This window comes from Corella eumyota, chromosome 1 (assembly GCF_963082875.1).
Source record: "Corella eumyota chromosome 1, kaCorEumy4.1, whole genome shotgun sequence".
Classification (NCBI taxonomy): Eukaryota; Metazoa; Chordata; class Ascidiacea; order Phlebobranchia; family Corellidae; genus Corella; species Corella eumyota.
In genome coordinates this window covers 23,368,555-23,392,900 of record NC_137490.1, presented here as the reverse complement: position 1 = coordinate 23,392,900, position 24,346 = coordinate 23,368,555, and the positions used below count along the sequence as shown (strand labels likewise).

The 24,346-nt window shown below is 28.8% G+C and overlaps 1 protein-coding gene across 3 annotated transcripts; it reads left to right on the top strand.

Annotated features, from left to right (window-relative positions):
• The first annotated feature begins 194 nt into the window (after positions 1-194).
• LOC145763857 (5'-3' exoribonuclease 1-like) lies at positions 195-24,136 on the top strand. Of its 3 annotated transcripts, none has more exons than XM_082575394.1 (45): positions 195-311; positions 668-799; positions 1,347-1,447; positions 1,844-1,941; positions 3,188-3,297; positions 3,361-3,518; positions 3,698-3,824; positions 4,286-4,522; positions 4,933-5,095; positions 5,208-5,365; positions 5,498-5,595; positions 6,624-6,780; positions 7,235-7,354; positions 7,962-8,128; positions 8,718-8,846; positions 8,924-9,050; positions 9,448-9,552; positions 9,850-9,947; positions 10,158-10,317; positions 10,386-10,499; positions 10,592-10,678; positions 11,365-11,459; positions 12,028-12,171; positions 12,414-12,506; positions 12,866-13,001; positions 13,215-13,336; positions 13,544-13,681; positions 14,046-14,262; positions 14,810-14,887; positions 15,133-15,200; positions 15,562-15,690; positions 15,798-15,879; positions 15,954-16,073; positions 16,141-16,207; positions 16,376-16,752; positions 20,338-20,428; positions 20,508-20,580; positions 20,651-20,703; positions 21,040-21,134; positions 22,085-22,204; positions 22,628-22,700; positions 22,854-22,938; positions 23,045-23,142; positions 23,231-23,337; positions 23,413-24,136. In XM_082575394.1, exons 1-45 carry the CDS (start codon positions 237-239, stop codon positions 23,632-23,634), a joined length of 5,604 nt encoding a protein of 1,867 aa, XP_082431520.1. In that variant the 5' UTR covers positions 195-236; the 3' UTR covers positions 23,635-24,136. The 3 variants fall into 3 exon arrangements, with proteins under 3 accessions (XP_082431520.1, XP_082431521.1, XP_082431519.1); XM_082575395.1 differs by having other exon boundaries at positions 12,821-13,001; positions 16,430-16,752; XM_082575393.1 differs by having other exon boundaries at positions 12,821-13,001.
• Positions 24,137-24,346: the final 210 nt, after the last annotated feature.

The following is a 24,346-nucleotide window of genomic DNA, read 5'->3' as shown; positions in this document are numbered from 1 at the left end:
CTGTTTGTAAACATTTGCAGCTTTCCTGTGGAATTAAAACTTTTAATTAATAAATTAACACCATATGTTAATAGATGATAGTTTAAAAGATTGTTTAATATATTTGAAAAGCTAGAGTTTGTTAAAACCGCACGTTAGACAAAAAAATTTTAATAATTTTCATTCACAAACTTATAATGCATTTATATTCTTTTAGCTGCTAAGGTTATTTTAATCTAGTTTTTAAACTTTTAAAAATGGGAGTCCCAAAATTTTATCGTTGGATTAGCGAGAGGTATCCCTGCTTAAGTGAGGTGGTCAAGGAATATCAGGTTGGTAATTTTAATTTATAAAGTGATGAAGACTTAAGGTCCTGGGTTTATTTCTAACTGCTGACATGTTATAACATCATTATGTAAGACTAGAGGTCTTGGGTTTGATTCTCGCTAATGGCATGCTGTAGCATTCTTAAGTAAGACTCAAGATTTTGGGTTCGATTTCCGTTACTTAGCTACTGGCATGTTGTAACATCCTTGAGTAAGTCCTAAGATTCTTGGTTTAATTTTTTATTTCTGGGTTTAAGATAACAAGGGGAACACTTTGCCAAGATACCAAAATTAATTAAATGTCTAAAGCAGAAAATTTATTTTTTAAATTGAATTTAAAATTAATTAATATATTCTTTTAGGTACCAGAATTTGACAACTTATACCTGGATATGAACGGGATAATTCATAATTGCTCGCATCCAAATGACGAGGACCCTCACTTCCGGATAACTGAGGAACAGATATTTAAAGATATTTTCCACTATATTGAAGTAAATTCTAAAGTTTTATTTACGTTTAAATTTGTTTTTTTGTTTGGAGAAGGTGTGAAAGTAATGACATGTTTTGGTGTTTAAATTATTTTTAAATGTCACGCTCAAGGGCAAATAGTATGGCATTGGTGTGGATTGAACTTGAGACCTTTTGGTTTGTCATCAATGTTTATACCACCAAACAGTTAACGTACAATTAGTACTAACCTTCTTTTGAACATAATTTGAATATCAGATAATAAGCTTTAGTTGATTGAAAAAACATGCTCATTGTGGTGACTAAAATTTTGTAATCAAGTATTTTTAAATTGCTTTAGATCAACATTTGAAGTCAACACAAATATTTTATGGTTTTTTAATTTTTAAAAACTAATGTTTAATTTTTTTAAATACTTAATTTTTAAAAATATAACATATCTTATAGCAGCATGTCAAGAAATTTTTATATAAGAAAAACAGTTTGTTAAATTTGTACTTAGTTGCTGAAAACATTTTTGCTAGCTCAATAAAATCTATCACTTAACACAAGTTAAAATCTATTTTTTAGGTTTTATTCCGAATAATTCGCCCTCAGAAAACTTTCTTCATGGCTGTGGATGGAGTAGCTCCAAGAGCAAAAATGAATCAACAAAGAGGAAGAAGATTCAGGTTTGCTTCAATTATTTCTCTTTTTACAAACACTGTTAATACTTGTTTAATAAAAATATAAATTAAAAACCATTGGCATTTTTAAGGCCTATTCACATGACAGGACAATGTTGCGTTACGTAACTTTACGAGTTCTAGGAATTTCTTTTTACCCAATAAGAAAATATCGCTTGCAAAATCTTACGTAAATTTGCAAACTTTCGTACGTTTGAACAACTCTGTCCATTTTAAATGTATGCACAATTTTGCATTACGTTACGTTGCGTATGCCGTGTGAATGGGCCTTTAAAATAATTGAATTCCATATTGTACCTTATAAAATTATATTATTTCCATGGCTGTAATTCTCTATGTTTCATGGTTTATTTTTGATCCTTTATTATTTTTAATACTCAGATCAGCTAAGGAAGCGGAGGCTAACATCAAGGAAGCGATCCAGAAAGGGGAAGTTCTTCCAACTGAGAAGAGATTCGATTCAAATTGCATCACACCAGGTTAGTTGAGACTTTTATAAGTCCTGTAAAGTACATGGCTAATTACCTATATTGTTATGTAAAGTAGCTTAGTGGTTGGTATGTATGCATGTCCAATTTATAGGGCTATAAAATTTATTAAACTGTCATTTGTGGTGCACGAGTAAGTTAATCAAATTGCACCACACCAGGTTAGTTGGGATTTTTATATGGAATTCCTTTTCATGTTTGTATAGTACATGGCAGATTTATAAATAACTGTAATCAGTGGCCATTTAATGATTGTGTCAATGCCTAATTAACAAGCCTATAAAACAAATTAAACTGCCATTTGTGGTCTACAGCTAAATTATCACATGCAAATTTTAGTTAAAAGTTGCAATCATATTACATCAATTAAAATGTCAACTTTAGGGCAATATATCAGTTAGTATATGGACAATAAACATGTATGTATTCATGTATGTCCAATTTATAGGCCTACAAAACAAATAAAACTGCTGTTTTTGGTGCACGGGTAAGTTATTACAACAAATATAAGTAAAGACCATAATATAACAATTAAAATGCCAGCCGTAGGGCAGGCTATTAGCTAGTATACAAACTTTATTATGATTTATAATCTTTTTAAATATTTTTTTTTTTACTACAAGTAATATAATAAAACCAGAATATTGACTAAAAATACATCCTGTTAAAAGGGCGAAAAAAAAATAAATTAAAAAATATTAAATGTAAATTTACTTAGCTAATATAGTCCAGTATAATATGCCAAGTTTTTATTTGCTATGCTTATGTGTGTTTGAAGTTTTAATTCTTTTAAGTTTTGTGATTTTTAATTTTAAACCTACATACCTTACATTAGGTTTAGAAATAACAAACCTGTTATTTATAAATTTTGTTATTTTATTAAACTTGTGTTTGTTTAGTCAATTAGTTTGTATTGCTTTTATGTTATAAATAACAAACCTTTTAATTAAGGTTCATTGTAAAGTAAAATTAATGATTTTAATTAATTTAATAAAGTAAAATGTAATTTTTTATTAGTTTAAATGTGTAAGGGTCACAAGCAATCTAAAGCTTGTATTTTAATTATTTTTTGAATTGTTTTGTATAGAAGTTAAAACCTAAGTTGCTCTGCCTAATGAATTTTAATAAATAAATGCAGTTTTATTTCTATTTGTTCTTGATTGACTTCACGGCTTAATGACAGAGTAACATTTTTTACTTGCATTAAATCTCTTAAAATACAAAACTTTTATTTTAGGAACAAAATTTATGACCAAACTTCAAGCTCAGTTGGAATATTTTGTGAAATCAAAGATCACTACTGACACCTTGTGGCAGGGAGTTGACGTCTATTTGTCGGGGCATCAGGTAAGTTTTTAAATTTAAAAAATATTTTATTTTTCGACAAATAAATTAACAATTTTTCGACAGACTCCTGGGGAGGGTGAACACAAGATTATGGAATTTATTCGCCATCAGAGGTCACAAGATGGTTACAACCCCAATACTCGACACTGTTTGTACGGACTTGATGCTGACCTCATGATGTTGGCACTTTGTAGTCATGAGCCTCATTTCTCGTTATTAAGGTAACATTTCTTTTTTGCAATTATAATTATTAATTAATTAAACTTAATTAAACTTAATTAGGTAACTTTTGAATTTTTTTTTTGAAGGAAATTAATTTTAAAAAACAGTTTTGTAATTAACATTTTTCTTTTAATTTAATTTTTGTATAATTGATTTTTTTTGACCTTTCAACCTCTAGAGAAGAGGTCAAGTTCACGAAGCGAAAGAAATCGACAAAAACTGCTCGAGCAGAGGAAACTACTTTCCACTTGCTTCATATTTCTCTCATGAGGGAATATATTGGTCATGAGTTTCAACAACTGAAGGTTGGAATAAAATATAACTTCCGTGACTAATTTAATAATAAACAACTGGTTTAGAATATATATTAAGAGTAAAATCTGTTATTAATAGTATAAGATATAACTGATATATTACAAAAAAAATAAATGGTTGCCAAAAATAAATGGTTGCCAAACAAAAAAAATAAATGGTTATTACTTTTCTTAGAAAACTTTCTTAAACTTTTAAAAAAAATTTGGACCTATATTTCAATTAAATGTTATTTTTGAAACTTTGGTTTTTAGAAATATGTTTATATGGTAAAATTGTTTTTGATATAGCTTAATACCGTTTTATTAATATTATATAACTAATATAATTTGATATTAATAATTTTTTCTTCAATAAACTTTTGAATTTTTTTTTTAATTTTAAATATTTAGTTAATTTATCTCTAAATTCTTAGAATAATTTTTTAAACTTCAACTTAATTTTTGTTTAACAGACGACTCTTCCGTTTGAGTTCGACCTTGAATCGATTATCGACGATTGGATCTTGCTCGGATTCCTCGTCGGGAACGACTTCATCCCCCATCTTCCTGACCTTCACATCTCGACGAGCGCTCTTCCTTATTTGTACCAAAGTTACAGGGAAACGCTGCCCAAATTGGACGGGTATTTGAACGAAGGAGGAACGATTAATTTGAAAAGATTTCAAGTTTTTCTGAAAACTATTTCAGAGGTTTTTGAACTGTTTTATTTCTTTTTTTTGGCTATTTCTTTATTTTTACCTATACTTTTAGGTGTGGTGTAGTGGTTTAAACACTTGGCTTAACTACATGAGGTCTTGGGTTCAATCCCCACTGCTTTCATGCTGTAGCGCCCTTGAGTAAGGTGCTATAAACGGTATAAACTGCTGAGCTAACACTTAATCAGCAGCATAATTATCGAGCAATTATAATCAATAATATCCCAAACTGCCACAGGCAACTTGGGACTAGGTCGGAGTAACTTATGTTACTCTATGTTTAGGTTATAAAGTCGACCTTTTTACATTGAGGATAAATAAATACAAAAAAAAATGTTAAACTGGCATAGTTTTAAAACTAAACTAAGCAGTGTTAAAAAGGTGAAAAAAAACTTTTTTTTTAGTTTGATTTGAATCATTTTGAGGAAGTTTACTCGGATTACAAATGGTTGGAATCAAAGACAAACAGGCACAAAAAGGGGGATAAACAGGGGTCAAATCAGGGGTCAAACTTGGGGTTAAAGGTCAAGCCTTGTTCAGAGGAAGAATCTCTGAAAATTGTTAAAGGTTTGAAACTCTTCTTTTTGTTAAACTCTAGTTTAGGCAATTAAGCTTTTTTTGCATTAAAAACAAAATGAAAAAATATTTTATTATTTTTTAATTTTGTTTTATTTTTTAGAGCTAGCGATCAAACAAGGAACTTTGTCTTCAACTTCAACGATTTGCTCGGACGAGAACGAGGATTGTGACCTCAGTGAAAGTGAGGCTGATGACAGTTTTATGCAAGAATTTAAACTCCACAAGAGGGCATACTACGAGGACAAATTTAAAGTTAAAGTAAATTAGATTTTTATGAAATAATTTCAATCAAATTTTTTTTAGAATAGTTTGGTAAAAAATTTGAATTATTCCTTAATTTAAATAATTTTTAAAATTTGACAAGTTTAACCCCATTTCACTTAACCCCAGGCCACCCCTGAGCAAGTGAGTTCAATTGCTTTCGAATACATTCTTGGGCTTCAATGGATTTGTCATTACTACTACAACGGGGTTCAATCATGGAGCTGGTAGGAAGATTTTCATTTATTGTCATTGGTCCTTAAGGGGATAGGTTTTGATATTTTTATCGGGTTAGCTTGTGCGGTTTAGGGCGTGTTTAAGCTATTTGTAAACACCAGGCTCAAGGGCAAATAGTGTGTCATTAGTGTGGTTTGAACTCGAAATCTTTCGGCTCAGAGTCTGACGCCATGACCCAGTCACCACACTACCGAACTGGTAGGAAGATTTTTATTAATTTAATGTAAAATTCTGCAAACCCAGTGGTTAAACAATAGCAAATTTATCCCAAGAAGCAAATTTATCCCAAGGACAATGTAACGGCTGCACAAAAAAAAGTTTGGTAGTGTGGTAAACTGGCCATAGCATCGGACTATGGTCCCAAAGGTTTCCAGTTCGAGCTGCACCAATGCCACACTTTTAGCCCTTGAATCTAGCAATTGCAAATAGCTTAAACACATTAAACAATGCACCCCTTTCCTAAAAACCTATCCCCTTAAGGAAATATGAAAAAAAACACAATTTAATGCTTTTATATTTATTAAATGCTTTATATTAGTTAGTTAAACACCCACTTTACAAGCTGCATTTTTACTCATTTGACAGGTCTCTATTAAATTGGTCATAGTCCTATAGTCGCAACTAATATTTGCTCATTGATAATTTACCTACTCACCACAATTGACAATTTTTTTTATTTTAGGGTTATAAATTTTACATGCTTATACTTTTTTTTATACATATCTTTATCCTCGATGTAGGAAAGTTGAATGCGCAACTTAAACATAGAGTAACAACAGTTACTCCGACCCAGTCTCGAGTTGCCTGTGGCAGTTTGGGATTTTATAAATTATAATTGCCCGGTAATTATGCTGCTGATTAAGAGCTGGGTCAGCGGGGGTTTATACTGTTTATAGCACCTTACTTAAGGGTGCATAAGTGGGGATTGAACCCAGGACTCATGTGGTGTAGCTCCATTATTTAAAGATTATTTCATAGATATTTAATATAAATCTTAATTAATTTACAATCTTTTTAGGTATTATCCTTACCACTATTCCCCCTACATATCAGACCTTAAAAACATTGAGAATATGAGGTTAAAGTTTAAGTTAAACAAACCATTTCTCCCATTCCAACAACTTCTTGCTGTTCTTCCTTCGGCAAGTAGAGATTGTATTCCTGAGGATTTGTGGGTAGGTCTGAAGGTTTTAAAATAATTTTAAAAATTAAAAGAATAACTTATATTTATACGATAAAATTTGTTAAATTTATTTGCCAATAATCGACAGCGTGGTGTAGTGGTTAGAACACTTGGCTTTACTACATAAGTTCCTTGAGTTTTGCTACCATGTAAATGGTAAAAACTTCTGCTAAGCCTAAAACAATCAACAATTTAATAATCAGGTAATTAGATATAAAAGGTCTCAGGCCTTGGTTTGATCCCTTTTGATCTCATGCTGTAGCGCCCTTGATTAAGGCGATATAAACGGTATAAACACCTGCTGACCAAAACTCATAAAGCAAATTACTTACCTTTTTTTAAAAAAAAAACATTTAGTGAAGCCAAGTTAAAATAAATATTTTTTATTATCCAGAAACAACTTTTCTGAAAAATTTAAATTTAATTTTAAAAATATGTTTTATCAGAGTTTAATGGAAGAAGAAACTTCCCCGATCGGAGATTTTTACCCGAATAAATTTTCGACCGATTTAAACGGAAAACTTCAAGAATGGGAAGCAGTTGTTTTGATTCCATTTATTGACGAGGTAGGGACTTTAAAATTAGTAAACACTTTTATTGGGGAAGTAGGCACTTTAAATTGGGTAGACACTTTATTGGGAAGGTAGTCACTTTAAATTAATGAAGCACTTTTATTGGTAAGGTAGGCACTTTAAATTAATTAGACACTTTTATTGGTAAGGTACGCACTTTAAATTCAGTAGACACTTTTATTGGAAAAATAGGCACTTTGAATTGGGTAAACACTTTTATTGAGTAAGTATGCGCTTTAAATTGGGTAAACACTTTTGTTGGGAAGGTAGGCACTTTAAATTGGGTAAATACTTTTATTGGAAAGGTAGGCACTTTAAATTGGGTAAATACTTTTATTGGGAACGTGGGCACTTTAAATTGGGTAAATACTTTTATTGGGAAGGTAGGCACTTTAAGTTTGGTAAATACTTTTATTGGAAACGTAGGCACTTTAAATTGGGTAAATACTTTTATTGGAAAGGTAGGCACTTTAAATTGGGTAAACATTTCAAATTTATCAACAAATTTAATTAAACTATTGAATTCTACAAGAAAATTGTTATTTTATAATTAATTATTTTTGAATCATATTTTAATTATATTTAAACTTATGTGTTGCAGTCTCGTCTCCTAACAGCAATGCAGCCGATAATATCCCGATTAAAATCTGAAGACAGGGGTCGTAACCAACATGGGCCCTGTCAGCTTTACCAACATGACCCAAGCAATCCTCATTCTGTGAAATCCTCGCTTTCAACTCTGCCAGATATTAACCTTTGTGTGGCAAGGTGGGTACTTTGGTTTTTAAAGCTAATTACATTTGATGCCTAACATTTCCGTATTTATTTATCCTCGATGTGGGAAGAACGACTTCACGGCTTAAACATAGAGTAACATCAGTTTCTTCGACCCAGTCTCGAGTTGACTTTGGCAGTCTGGGATATTATTGATTATAATTGCTTACTAACTAAACTGCTTCTTTTTTATATATTTATTTTCCCCAACGTAGCAAGGCTGACTTCACTGTTTAAACATAGAGTAATATCAGTTACCTTTACCTAGTCTTAAGTTTTTCTGACTTTGGCATTTAGAATATTATAAAATTCAGTTACAATAAAACAATTAAGTTAATATTATAACTATGCGATGAGAAAAATAATTATAGGCTATTTCTCTAACCTGGACCAAAATTTTATTTAACGGTTTTTAAATGCTTGGTTTAGTTGTTTATTTAACTTTAAAGAACCACTTTTTATTTGTTTATTTCGAATATTTATAAAATTAAATTGCAACAAATTGGGATTTAAAACAAAATTTTGAGTGGGCTGGCCGGATTATTAAAAATTGTTTTGAATTATCTAATTTTAAACTTTTTAGACGAACCAACATTCCATCTGGAACTTGGATCAAACAAAATTATAATTCCTACACAAAAGGATTATTACAGGGTTGCCAACTAAATGTTTACTTCCAGGGCTTCCCAACTCTCTATCATCTACCACACAAGTAACACTTCATTAACTGAGATTTTTGTTGTAAAATTATAAAATGTTTTTTAATAAAATTATAAAATTTATTTTTAGAGCATCGTTAAAAAAACAAGGAGTTAAAGTTTTCCAAGCTCAAAGTAGAAATGAAAACATGATTTTAAAAATTGTTAAAAAAAGTGAGGACAAACTGAATTTCTCAGCTTTTAAAGATTCAACCGAGGTGAGAATAAGATTTTAACAAATGTTTATTTTAATACATTTTAACTAAGAAAAATTTTTTTTTTTTTGTCATTATATCTCCAATGCATCCATGTTCTAGCACTCTTGAGTAAAGCAGTATAAACTGCACAAACTTCTGCTGAGCCAGCACTTAATCAGCAGTATAATTATCGGGCAATTTTAATCTATAATATTCCAAACTGCCACAGCCAACTCGAGACTGGGTCAGAGTAACTGATGTTACTCTAAGATTAGATCCTGAAGTCAACCTCCCTACAATAGGGATAAATAAATATAAAAATACTTTAAATTATTTATTGTATTATTAGATTATTTATTTAAATGTTGCTTATTCTAACTACCACAATATGTCACCTGATTATATTTTTACATTATAGCCCATAGAAGAAACAGCGAAAAGATTGTTGAATGATGTTGTTTATGTTAATTGGCCACATATGGAAGAAGCGAAAGTTGTTGCTGTTTCTAATCAGAAAACCAAGGTTCGATTCCTGCTGAAGGATGTTTTATAATTATAAAAATATTAATTTTTTTGTGGAATATTCTATATATAATGAAGCTTAATAGACAACATATAGATGTATGTCCAAGTTATAGTTCTCCCAAAAATAAAACTGCCATTTGTGGTGCGTGGGTAAATTATCACAGGCAAATATTAGTTAAAAGTTGCGACCATATTACGACAATTAAAATGCTGGCTGTAGGTCGGCTATTGATCAGCGTTAACAATAATTCTACATTTTTAAAGGTTGAATTAATAAATTTTTTTTATTATTTAGATCTGGTTTAATGAAAAAACGAATAAATTTGATAAGAAAATGGTGAGTCATCGTGACATCGAAGAATTTGACGGCGACATTTATGATTTTCATTCAAGGTTAATTAAATTGTTTTTATTCTTAAAGTTTTTCTTAACTTCTTAAAAATATTAAAATTTTTCTGGGACTATTTTTTTTACCGGAATTGCCAATTTTTTTAATTTTTTTTAGGAAGTTTTATTTTTTCCTAATTTTTTAAACATTTTTATTTTTTATATATTTTTTACCCAAATTGTCGATCTTAAACATTTTTAAATTTTTATTCTCAGAAATCTAAATCAGCGTGGAATAAACATTGGTGAAACCCAAGTTTTAGTTTACGCTCAAATAATCACGGGAAGAAAATATATTTGTGGAAACACTGGAGTTAATTTAGTGAAACAATATTCTAGTATTTCTCAACCTTTCGCTCTACAAGCCGTGTTGAAGGTAAATTAAAATTTAAAAATATTTAAAGAGACCACTTTTAAAACAATTTTACGAAACTTTTATTCCAGGACATTGAAGTCCAAGATCCCACGTTTAAAAAGATGGAATCCCTCGACGAATTATTCCCCAATAATTCTCCAGTTTTCCACCTTTCGGTCCCTCATTATGGTTCCATGGGGAATGTAAGAATTTTTATAATTTTTTTTTACATTTTATATTTCTTTTTATTTAATATTTTTTTATTTAATATTTTTTTGTAATTATGACATCATAGGTGATAGAGGTCAATGAAGGTCATGTAAAGGTCAACTTACGAACTTTGAATGAACCCGATTTAAGTCCTGTCATCAAGGGAAAAAATGTAAGTACAAAAATCTTTGCAATTTTTTTATCGATAAGTTGTTCATTTGTAAATACAAAATTATGATTTTTTAAGCATCCCAAAAATTCCGGCCACTTTGTTGCATTATTAACCTTGTGATATTGCTTGATTATGATGTTTTGTTGACTCAATATATAAATTTTATTTGTGGCATCGTACTTAAAAAGGAAATATTTGAGAATGTTTTAAATCATGGAATTATTTTTGTTATTCTTTTTCTATTGCAACAATTTATTATTTATTGTATATCTTCTTATTAATATTTTGATTCACGAAAAACCCAAATAAGTTTTTATTTTTTTGTGTATATCTTTATCCTCGATGTGGGAAAGTCGAAAGCGCGACTTAAACATAGAGTAACATAAGTTCCTTCGACCCAGTCTCGAGTTGCCTGTGGCAGTTTGGAATATTATAGAATATAATTGCCCAGTAATTATGCTGCTGATTAAGTGCTGGCTCAGCAGGAGTTCATACCGTTTATAGCACCTTACTCAAAAGCGCTACAGCATAAGATCAATGGAGATTGAACCTACGACCTCATATGTGGTGTAGCAAGTGTTCTTACCACTACACCACGCTGCCGGTAAAATAAAACGAAGGACTTCCAGCTTCAGTGAAACAACCTCTATTATGTGAACGTAATATTTAAATTTTGATTCTAACAGGGAAATTGTTATTATCCTGGCTGGAAAATAGCTTCGATGGTTGGAATATCAAGTTACCTGGTTTCAAGGATAACTGGAACTATTTATGTTTATTTGTGAGTAAAACTTATCTTTGTTAAACTAGTTTAAACGATTTTTAAAAATTTTATTTTTTGTATTTTACTTTTTTAATTTTGTACTAAAATGATTTTGCATATTGCATCTGGCATACACATTTTGTAAGTTTAATTCTTTCTGCCTTTATTCAAGAAAGTCTGGTGGTGGGTTCAATTCCCCATTGCTCTTATGAAGCATCCTTAAGTTTAGCACTATATACAGTATAAACTTCTGCTGAGCCAATGCTTAATCAGCAGTATAATTATCAAGCATTTATAATCTATAATATACCAAACTGCCACAGGCAACTTGAGACTGGGTCAGGTAACAAATGTTACTCTATGTTTGGGTTGTGAAATCGACCTTCCCACATTGAGGATAAATAAATACGAAAAAAAAAACTAACATGCTATAAGCAATTGTTAAATTAAACCCTTAACCATCACTTATTTAATTTTTGTACACTCAAGACTTAATTGTTTGTGTTACAACTACTTGAATAAGGCAGTGACCTCATCACATTGGGGATAAACTTATTTTAATTAATTAAATGATGTCTATGTGTAGCCCACCCACAAGAAAATGGAACGTCGGACTAAATTTAAGATTTTCTCGTGAAAATTGCGGAATCGCTGGTTTCACCAAAAAGTTGAACAACGAGTGGGTTTACTCGGAAACACTGGCCAGTGTGCTCAAACAATATTTGGAAAAGTAAAATTTTGTGATTATTTAGAATAAAAGTTAAACAAAATTTAAAAATTTAATTTTTAAAAAAAATTGGGCAAATTTTAATTTCTCTTTTTTAAGTTAAATTTCTGAAAAATTTTAGTTTTTTGTTGTTGTGATATCGAAACATAATATTCTGATTTCCTATTTTCAACATTTTACTACATTACAGAATATAATGATGCTTAGGTTTTTATAATATTTAAGTTATTGTTTTAACTTTCCAGGTTTCCTGAAGTAATGAAATATTTAGGTTCCGCGTTACAAGGATATTCTGAAACCAATTTGGATGCTGAGAGAATGTTTGGAAGTTTAAAAGTGTAAGGAATTATTATTTTATTTTTAATGTTGTTATACTGGGATTACTGTTACTTTATCAAAAACCGAATCACTAAAAGGTCATTTTATTGAAAACCAAATGCCTTAAACATAATTAAGGTTTTTTTTAAATTTTTTAAGTAAAAAGTTTTTGTCATGGGCGAACGCTTTATATTCTGTTCTTTAAATACAGAAAAAAGTTTAAAAAAAATAAAAATGTAAAAAAATAAGTAAAATACAAATTAAATTTTTTAATCTAAATACTTTTTTTAACTTTTTTGCTACTATTTTTGTTCATGTTATTTTATTTATTTAGAATTTTATTTTCGACAAAAAATCTAAATGGTAAACACTTTTTCAGTGCGGATAAACTTCAAGAATTAGCAAAATGGTTAAAGTCCTTACCCTGCTTTAAAGGTCATAAAGTTCATGAGAGTTCAAATATTTTAGAAACTAAAACTGTGGAAGAAATTAACGAAAAAATTTTGCAATTTAAGGTTTTTATTAATTTAATATATTTAGGGTTAAAAATTAAATAAAATTCTTTACATTTCTAGAGAAAAATTGTATTTTTATTTTTGTTTAAATTTTTGGTAAAATTAGTTTTATTAAAATGTTTAAATATTTAATCTATATAATTGGTTAACGTTTTAATTTTAGCCAAATAACAAAAATTAATATTTAAAATATATTCTCAATTTTAATTTCAGAATAGTTCGCCCAGGACCAAAGAAATTATCGTTGAAGTTCTTCCAGTGAATCTCTATCGCCCCCTACTTCAACAAGGAAACCTCATCGCAGATATTAACACCACATATCAGCTGTTTGACCGGTAACAACTTAAAAATATTATTTATTTGTTGATAACTTAGTTTATATCTTTATCCTCGATGTGGAAAGGCCGACTTCACAACCTAAACAAAGAGAAACATCAGTTACTCCGGCCCAGTCTCGAGTTGCCTGTGCCAGTTTGGGATATTATATAGATTATAATTGCTCGATAATTAAACATAAATAATATAAAATGATTTAATTTCAGGGTTGCCAACATAAAAGAAGGATTCACAGTTCCACTTGGTTTAAAGGGGACGATTATTGGAATCCATAAAAAGGGAAACACCGAGGTTTTGTGCGACGTTTTATTTGATGAAGAATTCATGGGAGGAGTTACTATTGGGTTGGTTATTCTTGCAGTTCTTTTTTTAAACTATTTGGTTATTTTATACAACATGATAAGAAAAAAATTTATATCACCAATTATCACTTAAAAAAAGGAAGTTTTCGTTCCTTTTTTTTTTTTCGTCGTATTACTAAAATTAAGTTTTTAGATATTGTCAGGCATTTCTAAGTAAAGGGTTGGAGTAATAAGGTGCTAACAAAAATGTTTTAATTTTAATAAATTGTCGTTTTTTGGATTATGATTTTCAAATGTTGGTGTTCTTGTTCTTGTTGGTACTTGAATAAATTTAAATCAAAATTTTCTTTTTAAAAAACCTTTTTTCCTTTTTTAAAATCAATTTTTTTTAATTATTTATCCTCAGTGGTCAGTGCCCGCCACGTAGAGGTTACCAGCTTCCCTCCTGTACATTAATCAACATGAGTCACGGTCTTCGTTGCAACAAAACAATCAACAAACCTGTCGCTGTCGTGCGACCTCACCATCAACAACAACAACAAGTCAATCAACAAAGAAATGTGAATCAACAAAACAACCAACGTCAACGAATGCAATCTCCAAATCAACGATTTAAACAAAATGTAAGTTGTTGAAACTTAATTTTTAAAATTAAAATATATATTTATATTTATGTCCAATTTTGTATATATCTTCATCTTCGATGTGGGAAAGTCGAATACGCGACCCAAACATAGAGTAACTTCAGTTACTCTGACCCAGTCTCGAGTTGCCTATGGCAGTTTAGGATATCATTGATTATTATTGCCCGATAATTATACTGCTGATTAAGTGCTGGCTCAGCAGGAGTTTATAGCGTTTATAGCGCCTTACTCAAGGGCGCTACAGCATGAGATCAGTGGGAATTGAACCCACGACCTCATGTGTGGTGTAGCAAGTGCTCTTACCAATACACCACGCTGCCAATTTATAGTTTTCAAATAAATTAACTGTTTGTGGTGCTCGGGTAAATTATCGCAGGCAAATTTTAGTTTAAACATATTTGACGACTAAAATGCAGAACTTTGGGCAGGCAATCAACAAGTAGTAATATAATTTTATAAATATTGTGTCATTATTGTATCAGTATTCATAAAATCAACTTTAAACATTTTTTAATTTAATTTTCAGAGTCCGCAAACACCTCCAGGTTCAAGGAACAAAAAGTTTGTTCCATCTCAGAATTCAGCATTTAGACCAACTAACAAGGTTCGAATTTTGTTTGTATAAAAAGTTAAAGTCAGGTAGTTTGGCATACTGGTTATGGCATCGAACCAGAAACCAAAAGATTTCGGGTTCAAGCCACATCAATGCCACACTATTTGCCCTTAAGTCCAGTGTTTACAGATAGCTTAAACACGTCAAAACTTACAAATAATAAACATTTTCTTAAAGGTAGTATGGATAAAAAATTAGCACAACAAAATTTTTATTTAATTTTAATTTTTTTTCAGAACTCAGAAAATGCAAAATCGTCGCCACCAAAAAAGATTCTTTCTAAAACTTCAAACAATAATAACAAGTAAATATTTAATTATTACTTTTCATATAATTGAGAATAATGAATGTATGTTAATAAGTATTAAGAATGTTTTTTTTGTCTTAAATAAACATCAGTTACCCCACCCTTGTAGCGGGTTGACTTTTGCAGTTTGGAATATTATAGTTTATAATTGCCTGATAATTATGCTGCTGATTAAGTGCTGGCTCAACAGGAGTTCATACCGTTTATAGCACCTTACTCAAGGGTGCTACAGCATGAGAGCAGTGGGTTTTAAACCCACGACCCAAACCCACGAAGTGTTCTTACCACTACACCAGGCTGATGTAAAAGTCGCTACATTTTTAAAGTTTTAAGCTAATAAGTTTATCCTCGATTACAGGAAGTTCCCTCCTTATGCAAATGACCTTCCAACCCCTCAAAAATTTCCGGTGGTTGGGAACCACCCGTCGGGGAATCCCCGCTTTAAATTTGCCCAAATGTGGGAATCATTCAGGCATGACAAACCAGGGTTTGTCCTCATTTTAAAATTTTTTTAAAAAACTTTAATCCAATTAAAAATTTATAATGCTTTTAACTTCAGATTTTAAATAAAATCTTTTTTTTTTCCATTCTCAGGGTTTCCGCCGAAGAAGAAAGTAATAATGAAAATTTACAAAATAATCAATTAAATGGAAATCCTGTTTTATCTTTGTCCGAGGTTGGTTCAAAAAATCCAAAAAATATTTTCTTTTTTTAAAAATAATTTAAAAATTTAAAATTTTGAATTTTTAGGCAGCTCAAAGTCTTCCGAAAATTTCAACTAAAACAAACGATGATGTCATAATTAACAATAATGATGTCATAAAAGATGATGTCACAGAGTTGACCCAAAATAATGTTACCCAACCAAATGTAAGCAAATATTAATTTAAAATTTAATAAAACTTTATAAAAATAATTTATCTTTTTTTTTCCGCAGACTTTTGATTTAACAAAATCTTTAAAAGAAAAACTGAATTTAAATCCAACAAGTTCTCGAACAGAAGGTTTGTTATTAATTTTAATTTAAAGGTTGAAAAAGGTTTGTTATTAATTTTAATTAAAAATTTAAATAAAATGTTTTTAAAAATACGTTTTTTGTCAAAAAGCAAAAAAAAAATAAATAAAAATTTTTAACTGGTTTTGGTTGAAATACCTGGTTGTAATTGTTTTAGAACCAGAAGTTAATGAAAAAGACCAATTTAACCAATTAATTGCATCTTTAAAAGCACCAGACCAACCATTACACAGCCATATTGAACCACCTCAAATAAACCAAACTTTTAACCAAAATATTCAACCATTCCAACCATATTACCAACAAAACAACCACTACTATCAACCAACAATGGGACAATACCAACCATCCACCAGTCAACAACCATTAAACAACCATTCCAAAGAATTTCTGCTTCAGAATTATTTGTCCCCAAATTCTTTGATTTTATTGAGACCTGAAAACTTTGTTGCAAGTCCAGGAAAACCACTTTCAACTATGATGTCACAACCTTCTATGATGTCACAATCATCAACTGATTTACAATTTAACAAGGTAACAATATTTAAAGTGTTATATTAAAGAGTTTTGCAATTTTGTAAGTGATGTATATAGCATGTTAGTATGGTTGACACTGAATTACAAAATAGCTTTAAAACCTTTTAAAAAATGTCTGTAGTACTTACAATTTTATTTTCAAAAATACTGGAAAATGATTAACATCAAAAACCAGGTTACCATATTTTTGTGTAACGTAGAAAGTACTAAGTAGCGTAATGAATGTATACAAGCTAGTACTTTCTACATCATCACAAACAGGGCTTTTCTTTTTCTTTTTTTTTTAATTAATTTAATTTATTTAAAGTTGTATAAAATAAAAAGTAGGTAAAATTATTTTTTTTTAAAAACCGAAAGTTAAAATCATTTTTGTGTTCAGTGACACCAACTTTATTAGTTTTTGGGTATAAAAATATCGCTAATATATTACTTTAAGTTTTTTTTATTAATTTTTTTATATAGTTTTGTGTTTAGTTAGAACTTTATTAATATGAAATTTAAAAAGTTAATTCATGAAAAGAAAGTGAATTTATATTACATTTTTAACTTTTGGTTTGAAAGTTTAATATTTTGCTTAATAAGAGTAATTGTCAAGTCTTAAAGAAAAAGTTTTCTTAGCCATTAAGGAAGTAAAAAAAGAAACAATTAAGATCAGGATATAACAAGTTTCGTTATATTGAATATTCTAGTTAAGATATTAAGTTGGAGTGGCAGCAATTTATTATAATTTTTTTTGAAAATCAGTTTACAAGTCAGTTTAAGTCTGTTAATATTACTGTAATTTAGTTAAACTTTTTAAGTTGAAAATTTTTGCTTTTTATTAGTTGTTGATATATTGTAAGATTTTATTGTGTTTTTAAGAAAATTGATTCCAATATTTGATTGGGTGCTTTTTTGATTCCAATATTTGGTTGGGTACTGATTTAGATTGTGAAGTTGTTTATTGGGCTAGTTTTAAAAGTAGCAAAGCATAGTTAATTAAATATATGGTTATATTTATGTTTAACTTATAGGCCTTATATTAAAACTTGTGGTGCACGGGTAAATTTTTGTTGCGCTTATATTATAACAAATGATGTCATAGGAACCTGACAATTATGTAAAAATAAAGTGATGCAGATTTTTACCATTGTTAATAATAATCAGGTTATTGTTTGTATATAATGGGTTTTAATATCACTTATTTTATCCAAATATTATTATTTACTTTTGGTAACCTAGATATTTGCATTTTTTACAACTTAACCAGCAGCGTAGTGTAGTTGCAAGAACACTTGCTACACCACACATTAGGTCGTGGGTTCAATCCCCACTGCTCTCATGCTGTAGCGCCCTTGGGTAAGGCGCTATAAACGGTATGAACTCCTGCTGAGCCAGCACTTATTTTTCAGGCAATTATAATCTATAATATCCCAAACTGACAAAGGCAACTCGAGACTGGGTCGGAGTAACTGATGTTACTCTATGTTTAAGTTGCGCATTGACTTTCCTACATCGCGGATAAAAATATATACAAAAAATAACTTATGATAAAAAAGTGAATTTTATATTTACGTATTTTTTAAATTTAAATAAGTTTTAAAATAATTTTTGTCAATTATGTTTTTACTTTCTAACCCTGCTTTTTATTCATTTTTTAACTCCGTTGTATTTAAAAATCCATGATTTCCTTATTCAGGAAATCGATTCATTGTAAAAAAAATTTGCATCGTCGTAGATTTATTGTTTGCTAAATTGTTTTAAAAAGCTTAAAAAAATCTTTTTAGAAAAGGGTTTTTATTTAAAAAAAGTTTATTAAATATATTTTTTCATTTGGTATAATTCAGTAATGTAAGATTAGTCCTGTTTTAAGAAAATTTAGTTTTAGAATGTTAACAGAAAATTTATTTTTATATATTATTATAAATGTCTTCTTTATGGTATTGTTATTAACAATGTTGTTTGTTAGAACAATGCCCACTACTATGACATCATAATCAACATGTGGCCATAATAACACAGGATATAATTTTATTGATCTTATATAAAGAGGCGTTTAAATATTTTAAGTTTTTTTTTTGATTATAAAATAAGATTTTATTCAGTAACAATGGGTGATTGTGAGGAACAATTAAGAATTGAACCAGGAAGTTTTAAAATGTTTTTTTATGTTTTAAATTTACAAAAAAGTTAGTTTTATTTTTTTAGAAATGTACAGTTAACTAATTAGTCAAAGTAAGACTAGTTAGCAGCTCAAGAAAGTTTCAAAACTATTTGTAGTTTACTTTCTTTACCTAATTTTCCATTACTTTTTATTAAAATATATATTTAAAAAACCTAACCCTAAGGTATATTCACTAGAAATAATAGGTTATTATTATTTAGTAATTTTAAGAATTAATATACATTGGCCTTGTTTTTTTTACTGTACTTTAAAATTTATATTTTTTAACTCTATATAATCCCTCATTTTAACTTTATAATCTCAATTTTTTTTTGAAAAAGGTCATTATTATTTCATACTTAATTCTATTAATAAAAACATGCTGTTCTTGTAACTTTGCAAGGGTTTGAAATTGAGAATTAATCTATATCCACTATAAATCCATATTCACTAGTAATAGGTTAATATTGTTTAGTGATTTCAAGAATTAATATATATTAATCTTGTTCATTCACAATTCTAAAAATAAGGTTTTATAAAGGTTTTCAAAATTTTAAGGTTTTCAAAATTTTAAGGTTTTCAAAATTTTAAGGTTTTCAAAATTTTAAGGTTTTCAAAATTTTAAGGTTTTCAAAATTTTAAGGTTTTCAAAATTTTAAGGTTTTCAAAAAAAATAAGGTTTTCAAAATTTTAAGGTTTTCAAAAAAAATAAGGTTTTCAAAATTTTCTCAAAATAAGGTTTTGTTTTCTCAAAAGTTTTTGTTTTCTCAAAATATTCTAAGGACCATAAACTACAAGTGATCTAAACAAATTTTGTTATAATTTATAATTTGCAAGGGTTTAAAATTTAGAATTTACAAAAACTTCAATTTTTTGTTCACAGAAAATTGATTAGAATGTTAGTTATAAACTGACTTCAGTGTTGTCATGTAATTTGGTTTAGTATGCCTAAAATTTCCTGCAATAGTTTATATTTGGAAACGCTGACCACCTGTTTACTCTGTAATTTGTTAATTGTTGTTTTTTGTCCGAATCCCCAAACTTTAAATAAAATAAACGTGATGGGGACGAGATACTGGGATGAAATCGATTGGTACATTCAGGTGGAAAATAAATTTAATAAAATATCAAAATATTAAAGTAGAAATTTAGTATTTTTACCAATAAGCAAACAATAATATCGACAAACATTTAAATTTCTTTAAAATTTTTACAAAGTTTTTTTGTATAACTAAATGCAATTTTTTTAACCTAATAACTTTATTTTTAATTTTTTATATGAGAGTTGGTCTGGGGTTTATAATAAACCTCTTTAACCTTTAACAGCTGTGTTTTCGTTGCCCTGTTTTTTATAAACCAATCATTTTTGACTTAAATTAAAGTATATGAAAGACATTTATATCCAAACAATAAAAATTAATTGTTTTTTATCATTTCAGGAGGGCACAGAAAAACTTTGTGAGATTTTAAGTATCGGAAACAGTGAGGATAAAGTGGAAGACAACAATAATTGGTCAACCACAACCAACGGTTCGTTTTGTGATGTCATAATTTCTTGACTGAGAATCTTGATTTTTGTCATTTAATAAAATGCTGTGTCATGTTACAGATAATGATGAGGCAAAAAGTTCCACCCTTGAAGATGACCTTGAACATCACAATGAGGATAAAGAAACACAACTGTGAGTTAATAAAAGTTGTCAACTTATTAAAACATTTTTTACATTTTTTTTTAAAAATTATTTTATTTAGTTTGAATGTTGCTGATGATGAAAGGTCAACCTCAGTTGAGGATAAACAAAACAGTAAGTCACAAATTAGTCATAACTCCTACTCTAAACTTCCTGTAATGTCATATTCCCGTGATATTAAATCATAACAACAACTGGAGAATGATTATAATAATATTACAATATTGTAAATTGATCAAATTAGTAAAATTAGGGTCCAAAGTTTAATTCCCACCGCTGCTTACATGTTGTAGCAACTGGGAAGGGTTTAAAAAAACTTAAAGTCAGGGGTTTGATTCCCACTACTACCATATCATTGGACCTTTAATTAAAAAATTAATTAACACTGCAAACCAAGAAATGTTTTTATATTAATTCCACTATGATGTCATAATTAATTTATTGTTGCAGGTGATCAGGATTTAAAGAATGTTCCAGAATTACTGGATTATTGTAGATCACTGAATGTTTTTCCACCACTATATACGTATTTTGATGACCAACAGGTTTGTACAATAATATTATTATAGGTGGGCACAGTTAACCAAGAAAGTAACTTCGGTAAATGATAATTCGTTACATAGTACATTAACTTTGTTAACGTTAATAAGTTAAATTAAACGAAATGTAACGGAGTTATCGATAACCGTTAACGTTAAGATTTAATTAAAACAAACAAAGAAACGACCTTTCGTTTTAAAAAAAGCAGCAGTTTTTAACTTAATTTGTATTTTAAGTAAAGAAACTTAAGTTTAAAGGACACTTTTAAAACTGAAAGAATGCTCAAATATTGAAAATTGAAAAGTTTAACGGTTTGGTGCCCACCTATGATTGTTTTTATGAATATTTTTATCCTCATTATATTTGTTAATATATTTCAGTTTTTTTTAAACTTTAAGTTTTAAGTTGCGATAACTTCTGTTGTTAATTATTTACAGTTTTAAAATTTTAGTATGTTGTATAAGATAGTGATGCGGGGATATTTTTAAAAGAATAATTATCCCTAATTACCAATTAAATTAAACCCATAGTTGTTTCAATTAATATAAAAACAAAATTTATTTTTTTTAGTTTTTGTTAACAACTTTTTTTTAAATTGTTTTAAGAATATTTTTCCAATTTTTTTGCACCACAAACTTATAAACTTATAAATAACAAACTTATAAACTTATTCAAAGAATTAGATTCTTTAAAATTATAAGGAAGTTTAATGAACCCAATATTTTAAAAGAGTTTTTTATATTTTTATTAATAATTTTTAAAATAACGCTTCTACCATAGAAATTGTAATATGAATAACTTAATTGTTTTAACTTAAATGGTTTACTCATAATTCAAATATAAGACGATGTCCTAAACTTTTGCTCATTTCAATAAAAACAACAATTATTTTTATATTTTTTTTTTCTTTCAACTTAATAAGAATCTTAATAGAATTTCTTTAAATAAATTTTAGGAGGTTGGAAAATTTCGGGCGTCAGTTCGATTATATAACGGGCAGTGTTTCCAAAGTTCGTGTTTAGACACCAAAGAAAAATGCATGGAAGAAGTGGCCAGTGTTGCCCTTAATTATTTGGTAAATTTGAAATAAATTTAACTTTGCTTAATATAATGTTTAGTAGAATTGTTTTCTGTATTAATTATAAGCACATAACCCATGAAATGTTAATTTTTGTTAACTTAATTGATTAAGCTTAAAATTTTAGGGCAATTATAATAAAATGGTTTATTTGTTTTAAAAAATGGTCTTTATTTAAATTATTAGTGTTTGTTATTTTAACATGTTAAGACTCGTTATAATGATTTTTATGGCTTAATGCACTTATAAAACAATATATCAATATGTTTTTATTTTTGTTTTAAAACAACATTTTTTTAAATTTTTTTTATATATTTTCATTTTTTTTTAATGTAAACAACATTTAACAACACTCTTTGTATTTTTATAATAGTTTTTATTACTTTTTTGTATTTACGCAAAATTCACTTCAAATTGTAGAAAGAAACTGAAATGAAGAAGAAACAACTTCAGTTTATCCCCCCTCCACCTTTCATGCATCATCCTAATTTAAGTAAGTTTTTAAATTTCATAAATTTAAAGTCTTTTGTTCCTGAGACTAAAGGTCCTAGGTTCAAATCTCGCTTCTTACAAACTGTAGCATCTTTGGATTTTTGATTATCAAACTTTTGTAGAAATATAACTCAATTATGTTTTTATTAATTAGCCCCACCCCATCCTCCCCCCTTTATTGTGGGTCCAGGGGGAGTTCCCCTAATGTTACCGAATCAACCCCCTATGGTTCCAATATTGTAAGTTTTTTTCTAACTAAATATAAATTATTTTTATTAAAGTGTAAAAGTTAACTTTTTTTTTTTAATTTGTAGTTTAATATTTTTTTTTAAAAATTTGTTTCAGTTTTCCTGATGGCAGTCCAGTTTATCCCCAATTTCCGCCCCCAGTGGTTCCACTTGTCCCTCATCTGGTGCATCAAGGTTACAACCCACATGCATATGGTATAAATATAAAATCTTTTTTTGGATTTTTACAAATCATTAACATACAACAAAACTTTTTTGGGGTAAATCAAAATTAACCATTTAGGAAATGGTCCGCCACCATACCAACATGTAAGAACCAATTTTCAACCAGTTTACCAAAACAACCACAACAACCATTTTATCACCGAACCATCTTTTATTCCACCCCAGGTTGGTTTAATTTTATCCTCTTTTAAATTTTGTTTTTCGAGCTAGTTAATTAATTAAAAATAATTTTGTTTTAAGGTAATGCGTCAACATGCATCCAACACGACCCCCCATTTGCCCCAAAAAGCGCCTAATCTGATCCAACCCCCAAAATTTATTCTCTCAGACTCACCCACGCTAGGGAAACCACCTATAGGGCCTTTACCCCAGAGTTTACCCCAAAATAAAAACAAGAAAAAAAATTTGAAACCAAAACCAAAGTTGGCGATTTCGTTTGGGGCTTCCAAAAACAATCAGTAATTAGTGATGTCATAATTAATAATATGGATATCATAATTAAGTTATTTAAAAGAATATTTTATGCAAAAAAAGCTTTTTTACTTCCTAACTTGATATTGTGGTGATTTTATTAACTAGCTTTTAAATAATTTTGTTTTTATTTATTCTTGTACAAATATTTAGATGTAACTTGTATATTGACGATAATTAGATATTAATAAGTTAGTTTAGGTGTTTATATTCAAGCTATAATCTTGCTTTATTTTTTTAAGTTGCCTTTATCAGTTTGGTGTTTTATAATTTTAATTCCTGGATCGTGTTTTTGTGAAGTTTTAATTTTTTTAGATAATTAGTTTTAGATAATTTGTAAATGTGTTATATTCACATAGTTTGAATGTTTGGATTCAGATATTGCATGAATGTTTGTGAATATAAGCGGGTGGTTGTTATTCTGTAGTTAGTTTGTTTTAAAACATAATTTTCTTTGTAACCAAGATTTCTTTAAAAATAAATTTCCCACAAATTTAAATTCTTTGTAGTTACTTGTTTTAAAACTGTTAGAGAAATTCTAAATAAGTTAATTTTCAAAAATATCAACAGGACCTTAATTTTAGAAAACACGGTTTTAAAATTTATCATAGTTGTAGTTTAGTGGTTAAAACACTTGGCCCCACTACTTGACCTTCATTAAGGGTGCCACAGCATGTCAGACGCATTGCTTCATGCTGTAACG

Coding starts and splice junctions, on each gene's coding strand:
- LOC145763857 (XM_082575393.1), top strand. CDS start 237: ATGGGAGTCCCAAAATTTTATCGTTGGATTAGCGAGAGGTATCCCTGC. Junction 5,366..5,497: donor AGGACAAATTTAAAGTTAAA/GTAAATTAGATT, acceptor ACTTAACCCCAG/GCCACCCCTGAGCAAGTGAG. Junction 15,201..15,561: donor ACTTCAAACAATAATAACAA/GTAAATATTTAA, acceptor CCTCGATTACAG/GAAGTTCCCTCCTTATGCAA.